General features: G+C 45.1%; 1 protein-coding gene across 1 annotated transcript; it reads right to left on the minus strand.

The window, feature by feature from the left end:
• Positions 1-447: 447 nt before the first annotated feature.
• Positions 448-1917, minus strand: LOC124668033 (geranylgeranyl pyrophosphate synthase 7, chloroplastic-like). Its single transcript, XM_047205236.1, has one exon. The coding sequence runs from the start codon at positions 1863-1865 to the stop codon at positions 747-749; it is 1119 nt and encodes a 372-aa protein (XP_047061192.1). The 5' UTR covers positions 1866-1917; the 3' UTR covers positions 448-746.
• Between the last annotated feature and the right edge of the window lie 5798 nt (positions 1918-7715).

Raw genomic sequence — 7715 nt, forward strand, 5'->3', positions numbered from 1 at the left:
CCGACTTCAATGATTATAAAATAAAGTCTGAAACAAATGAGCAAATATTAAAGTTATTCAAATTCGTTCTTCTTTCATGACACAATCTTGTACTTTTTAAAAACAACCAAATATAGATATTAAACCATAGATCTATAAATACCAACGAAGGTTCTCCTATAATGTTAATTTGCGACGTAATGCCAAAACTATGTGCACTCGAGCAACCATTAAAGTAGTCAATAAATATAGGCAAGCGTACCAATACTAGTAGAATAACCAAACAACTATATCAACGTTGTTGGAGATTCAAAAGTATGAATCACCAGTGGCAATGATACTTCTCCAATCTAAACTTTAGTTGGGAGAATTCAAGAATAAAATAGTACAAAAAAGGAAAGCAATATTATCACCAACAATATCATCTATAGGTGAATCAAAAGATTTATTATACTCTAAAAGGATTTTTCATATTTTTTTCGTAAAGGGGAGTCGGGCCAGCTTCTGCATCGAAATTTCGATGCATTTGTACGGCTTTTTAATTGCTTTATCTAAGAAGCAAAATAGATTTCTATGACATGTATATCATTTTCATCCTCACATAATTAAACATGTTAAAATTATAATCTGCACATTGCGAGGAGCCGAGGAGCAACCCTGCACTGCGTGGTCGAACACATCTGCGCGGAGGAGGTGGGAAAAATTCCGGATTTTGTTCTCCTTGAATGGCTCAGTATGTACGTCGAGACTACACGACGACCTTGCCATCAGTTCTGCCTGTAGGCAATGAACCTTGCCAGATGGTGTAGCGGCGCGGCGCGCTCGGCGTCGAACCCCTGGAGCTCCGCCTCGGCCATCGCCAGGAGCTCGGCCATGTAGGCCTGCGCCTGCTCGACGCCCAGCAGCTTCGGGTACGTGGCCTTGTCGGCTGCTTGGTCCTTACCCGCCGTCTTCCCGAGCTGCTCCGACGTGCGCGTCACGTCCAGCACGTCGTCCACCACCTGGAAGAGGAGGCCGACGGAGCGCGCGTACCGCCGGACACTCTCAATCTGGCCGTCCGTACCTCCACCAACAATGGCGCCGCACACGGCTGCGGCCTCGATGAGCCGCGCGGTTTTGTGTAGGTGGATATACTCCAGCATGGCGAGGCTCACGGGCTTGCCCTCGGACGCCTTGTCGGCGACCTGTCCGGCGGCCACGCCCCCGGCACCCGCGGCGTTCCCGAGCTCGGCCACGGCCCGAAGCGCGCGCTCCGCGGGGACAACACCCAGGTCCGCGCAGCCGCGGGCAAGGTGCTCAAACGCCAGAGCGAGGAGCGCGTCGCCCGAGAGCAGCGCGGTGTACTCGCCGAAGGCGACGTGGTTAGCCGGGCGGCCGCGGCGAAGGGCGTCGTCGTCCATGCACGGCATGTCGTCGTGGATGAGCGACATGGTGTGGACCATCTCCACGGCGCAGGCGACGGGGGTGGCCGCTGCCGCGGAGCCGCCGACGAGCTCGCACGCGGCGATGGCGAGGACGGGGCGCACACGCTTGCCGCCAGCGAGGACGGAGTAGCGCATGGACTCGTTGAGGCGCTCCGGCTGGCAAACAGGCAGGGCGCGGTCCAGCGCTTCGTGCACGGCCTTGCCGTTGGCAGACATGTACTGCTCGAAGTCGAAGCTGAATCCACCCCGCGGCCTCGTGTTGCGGCCGGCGGTGACGTCGACGACACTGTTCCCGGTGGCTCTCTTGGGGTTGTTCAGGATGCAGCGGAACATGGAGGTGGAACGCCTGCACAGTGGCAGTGGTGGCGATGTGGATCGCGCAATGGTGTAGGGTAGTGAGGGCTTGAAGTAACTTCGGGACGGTGCTCCATTCCGGAGGCAGCAGCATGTCACCTTCTCCATGTATGTGGCTTTTTTCTGAACAGGCGAAGCGGCCGGAGAGGACAGTGTTAGAGGTGAGAGAGAGAGAGATGAATTGTATTGATGATCTGGTAGTGTTCTGTTTATATACACGTATACATCAATTGGCAGAGGCTAACTAAGGGCAGACGCGGGGTATGCAATGCCAAACTTGCCACGTCTGTGCTATATAGAGATTCAAACAAATGGGTGTGTCTATGTCTAAGTTGACTGAGATTTTCAGTCACCTTAGAAAAGTGCAACTGCAGTTCAAAGAAAAGTCTGAACTCGATTTAGTTGCACATTTCTGGCAGAAAAATGCAATTATACTTTTTTAACAGAAAAGTGCAACTCAAGTACTTTTTTGTAGGTGACTTAGACTTAAGAAAATCTCAGTTGACTGAGACATAGCAAAACCGCAAATAATTTTATAAGAGTACAATAATTCATCATGTTTAACTCCTAAAAATTTATTTTTTTAATTTTATTTGAAACTACTAAATTTTCTGGTGCACATACGGTGCTGTGGCACAAAAGAGTCAAAAGTTCCCGTCCTGGTGGTATATGGAATTTTTTTCTACAATGTACTACCCCTATTTTGAAATACATGTAGACGTGTTTTAGTTATAGACCTGTCTATACTTAGGTATGTGTACACGTTAATTATATCGATGAACGATGATTTGGTAATGTTTACATGCATGCATGTAATGAAACGGAAATCCATTTTGGCTCTTAGGTGCATAAGCACATTCCTAACTATCAAACATAATGAAGATAAATTTCACGGGTGCGTCCGAACATTTTATGTTCGTACATAAATATTCAGGTAAGAATAACTTTTCTGTGGCTTGCGTGAAAGAAGGAAATTTTTTATGCTCCAATTATGACTACTCACGAGACATTTTTTGTGTTTTATAGTCATGTTACAAAAAATGTTTTATTTTCGTGATACTTTGTGTGTCAGCATAAAATGTCTAGATGTACATGCAAATCTTTTTTCCACATTTTTCTAATATTAAATTTATATTTTATGTAATTTTTCATAATGGGTGCATAAACACCGAGCCATACGGTCTGAACTGAAAAACGTTTTTTTTTTTAAAATCAAGCTGAAAAACGTTTTTAGGTGGATGCGTTGAATGTGTTATTGCGGGTACGTTTTCCCCGCGCTCTGAAAGCCACCTGGCGTGCCATTCGCGCACGGCCGGCCGGTCCACTTGGCCAACCGTTCACGCTCCCTGGGCCTCGACAGGGACAAACGTTTGTCAAGACACTCCAAGTCTTGTACTACAGCCAAGAAACTCCAGCCTGATGGCTGACCTGATGGTAATTATTCGTAATACAAATCACTTTGTAGACGTACTGCATGTCACCACCACGCGGAACACATGGGACTATGCGAGAGAGACGGATAGTCGATTACCACACGCATGACATGAAAAGGTCCAAAACAAAGCTTAAATTTCTAGATGGAAGATAAATCAAACATCGGATCCCGGAAATTGATGCTCAAACTTATTGACCCTAGCAATGGCGAAAATTTTATGAAGGAGGCGACCAAACATGATAACTCTCGTGCTAAATATTTGCTAAGTTTTTTTTAAGAGGCAGCACTATATCACTAATTCCACTGATTATGTTGTCACTTTTTCTGATGAATCATCAAAACTTGAGGAAGAAATAGAAGCGGCGCTATATGCATAACAACTGGGTCAGTTGATGCTGGTTGCACATTGACTTGAAATAGAACTAGATGAAAAAGCTCGCTTCGCCGTGCCGCCTTCAATTCGTTTTGTCATAGCCTGGCCAGTGTGGTAGCACGCATTTAGATAATATAATTGTCCGCAATGGTCAAAATAAATGGGCATGCTATTCGAAATTACTATTCAAAAGGATTAATAAATGTTTAGGCAGTTAAGGAAACTGTTCACAAGGATAATTATTTTATACAATTTAAGATTATTGTTCATGCAACACATTCTTATATTATGAAAAAATATTTCATATAATCGTATAAAAGAAGTTAACAATAGAAATATAGAAATGAGAAACATTTATGTATTTGCAGAGATCATAAAAATAGAAAATAACAAAAAGTGGTAACAGGGAAATAGAAAAAAAATGTAAAAGAAAGATAACAGAAAACAGAAAACAGAAAACAAAATACATAATAAATCTAAAACAGGAAAAGGAAAAAAACAGAAAACAGAAAAAAAAAACTAGAAGGAGCCGAGCGAGAAGGTAATGAAGCGGAAGTATTTTTTTTCCAGGAGAATCTCTCCGTGTACGTACATCCTGGTCTCATCCGGAAAAACGGAAGCGATCGGAAGAAACAGAGCGAGGAACGGAGGAAGTAATGGGCCAGCCCAAGTACGCGCACGAGTAAAGAAAACTGTACGCGTCAGCCTGCTATTTGACGCAACAGGCGTCAAATAGGGTTTGCCACGCGCGGGCTCGATTCACGATCGATCGAAAGGAAAAGAAACAGCGGGCAAGTGCGGCCGCATTTAGGCGTCGGCCGCCGATCCAGATTTTCGGAAGCAGTAACCGCAATGGCGCAAGGCGCAAGCAGCAACGCCGCTGCTCGCTCTGATCAGGCGACATACGACGTCTGCGACGTGCCGACTCGGAAGCAGCCGGAAGCTCACCGGCCACCGCCGTAGGCCCTAGCGCCAGGTCCTCATCATCTTGCCTTCTTATTAGATGCTCTATATGGTCCTTTGCCCTATGGCCGCCGTCCGGCGCCTGCGATCTTCAATCAATCTACTTAAGTTTTACAGTTTCAACTCCCGTCGGAAATTTCTCTAAAATTTCCTCCACTCTTTTGCCAAATTTGAGACTAGTAGATGAAATCTCATGAAAATTAGGGCATATGCAACTAGTACACTATGTTTGCTTTGGCAAATTTGCATGTCTTGTGAAAATATTTATTTATCAAATGCAGGTATATAATGAACAAGGTTATTTTCAAAAGAAAAGCACTATGACCAAATGTTCCGGAACAACATTACCATCCTAATTTGAAAGATCTGCTAAGAAGAAAGTAGTTGATTAGTGCAAATTTTGCCACTTGACTAGTACGGTTTTCACCATCCTACTATAAAATTAAGTCTACCTTTTCTCTAATTTTTTTTTTTTTTGCGAAGAAGGATCTGATTGCATTAACCAAGATTCTTACAGAAAAGCCTAGAAACAAAGAAGATTACAAAGAGGTCCTTCTAATCTTTTTTCTGATCTAATATGACAACGAGTCTTGGTGTTTGATGATATATCTAGGGATTTAAAATTTGGAAGACATCATTCCCAAGTAAGGTTTCCCCTATATTTCGTCATTACAATAATAGTTTTGCTTCTTTGGTTGCTAGTTCTTTTTGTACTCATATGTTTTCCTTTATGATATCCTATAATGAAGCTACGAAACATGATTTTTCTATGATTATATACATTGTTGCTTCAAAAACAATTATGCCTTGTTGAATTAGTGCATCAGGGTCACTTGAGCTCCGGCTCCGCCCCTGATGCTAGCCACAAAAACCGAACGTTGCCAACATTGCCTGCAATGGACCTATTGACCCGCCGAATCAGACACGCTGCCTCCCGTTCTTATCCTGTTAGAGCAGGTCTAAGAGCAAGTCTAACAGGCGCCGTATATTTTTGCCCCGTATAACGCGAGTAGAGGGCCCTGTATCGGGTTTTCGCCGGCCGAAAACTCGGACGAGCTAGCAGACCCCGTATACCCACCCCGTAAAACAGAATATTCTGTTTTACGGGGTGGGTATACGAGGTCCGCTAGCTCGTCCGAGTTGTCAACCCCTCAAAACAGGGTTTTTTGACAAATTGCATATTAGAACCAACACACCATTCACATAAAATAAATGTTTTACATCACACAATAATCGTCATAATTATTACAATAATGTTTTTTGGAAATGTCAACAAGAATTAAACAAATAAATAACAAATGTTTCACACATACAACAATAGGAAATGAATGTTTCACACATACAAGAATGGGAAATGAATGTAATAAATCATTGGCCATGCAACCGCCAATGGTGATCAATCAAATCTTGGGTGAGTTGGTGATGAGTCTCGGCATTTTCAATGCCTCGATGAGCTGCAAGAAAAGCTTCAATCCGATCGGGGTTCCTCTCGGGCTGCACTCGGGTGCCAACATTGTCATAGAAACACGGCAAGTTCAAACCGCTTTCATCTTCAATGATCATGTTGTGAAGAATCACACAACATGTCATGACATCAACAAGAGTTTCCTTGTCCCAAAACCTAGCAGGACCCCGGACAATTGCAAACCTTGCTTGCAAGACACCAAAAGCTCTCTCAATATCCTTGCGGCATGCCTCTTGATTTTTGGTGAAGCAAGCTTCCTTTCTTGTCAAAGCCCTGTCCTTTTTCTCTTTTATGGACTTGACAAGGGTTGCATAGTTAGGGTAAATACCATCTGTGAGATAGTACCCCATGGTGTACTCATTGTTCATAACTTTGTAGTTACAAGGTGGAGATTCACCCCTAACTAGTCTTGCAAACAAAGGGGATCTATTCAAGATGTTGATGTCGTTGAGTGTCCCCGTCAATCCAAAAAAAGCATGCCAAATCCATAAGTCTTGAGAGGCCACAACTTCAAGAACAATGGTAGCATCACGGCTTTTGCCACAATACATTCCATGCCATGCTTTTGGACAATTTTTCCATGTCCAATGCATGCAATCCAAACTACCAAGCATCCCCGACCACCCCCTCTTTTCATTGATCTCCATGAGCCTTTTTGTATCATCCTCATTTGGAGCTCGGAGATACTGCTTACTTGATCACCATCTTGGCAAACATACGCACGCAATCCGTGGTTGTTTGCACACCAATGCGAAGGTACTCGTCGGTATAATCTGCTGGTATACCGTATGCAATAACCCTCATGGCAGCGGAAATTTTTTGATATGGGCTAAATCCCATGACTTGGGCAGCATTTCTTCTTTGCTTGAAATAATCGTGCCTCGCAATCTTTGACGATTCTCTCGAACAAAGACCTACGCATTCGGTACCGTCTACGGAAGAGGCGGGGAGGATAGGTCGGTACCTCGGCGAAATAATCTTGCATCAGCTGTTCGTGGCCGAGCGCGCGGTTCCGCGGAATGCACATACGCCCCATCACGGATCCTTTCCGCCGATCCAGCGAGCTTCAAGCGGTCCTCCGATACGTCTCCAACGTATCGATAATTTCTTATGTTCCATGCTACTTTATTGATGATACCTACATGTTTTATGCACATTATATGTCGTATTTACGCATTTTCCGGAACTAACCTATTAACAAGATGCCGAAGAGCCGATTGCTTGTTTTCTCGCTGTTTTTGGTTTCGGAAATCCTAGTAACGAAATATTCTCGAAATTGGACGAAATCACCGCCCAGGGTCCTATTTTTGCACGAAGCTTCCGGAAGACCGAAGGGGAGTCGAAGTGGGGCCACGAGGTGGCCGGGTGACGAGGCGGCACGGCCCAGGCCCTGGCCGCGCGGCCCTGTCCCCTGGGCCCCTCGTGCCGCCTCTTGACCTGCCCTTTCGCCTACAAATAGCCTCCATCGCGAAACCCCCAGTACCGAGAGCCACGATACGGAAAACCTTCCAGAGACGCCGCCGCCGCGAATCCCATCTCGGGGGATTCAGGAGATCGCCTCCGGCACCCTGCCGGAGAGGGGATTCATCTCCCGGAGGACTCTTCATCGCCATGATCGCCTCCGGAGTGATGAGTGAGTAGTTCACCACTCGGACTATGGGTCCATAGCAGTAGCTAGATGGTCGTCTTCTCCTAATTGTGCTTCATTGTTGGATCTTGTGA

The sequence above is a fragment of the Lolium rigidum genome, chromosome 6, assembly GCF_022539505.1.
Source record: "Lolium rigidum isolate FL_2022 chromosome 6, APGP_CSIRO_Lrig_0.1, whole genome shotgun sequence".
Classification (NCBI taxonomy): domain Eukaryota; kingdom Viridiplantae; phylum Streptophyta; class Magnoliopsida; order Poales; family Poaceae; genus Lolium; species Lolium rigidum.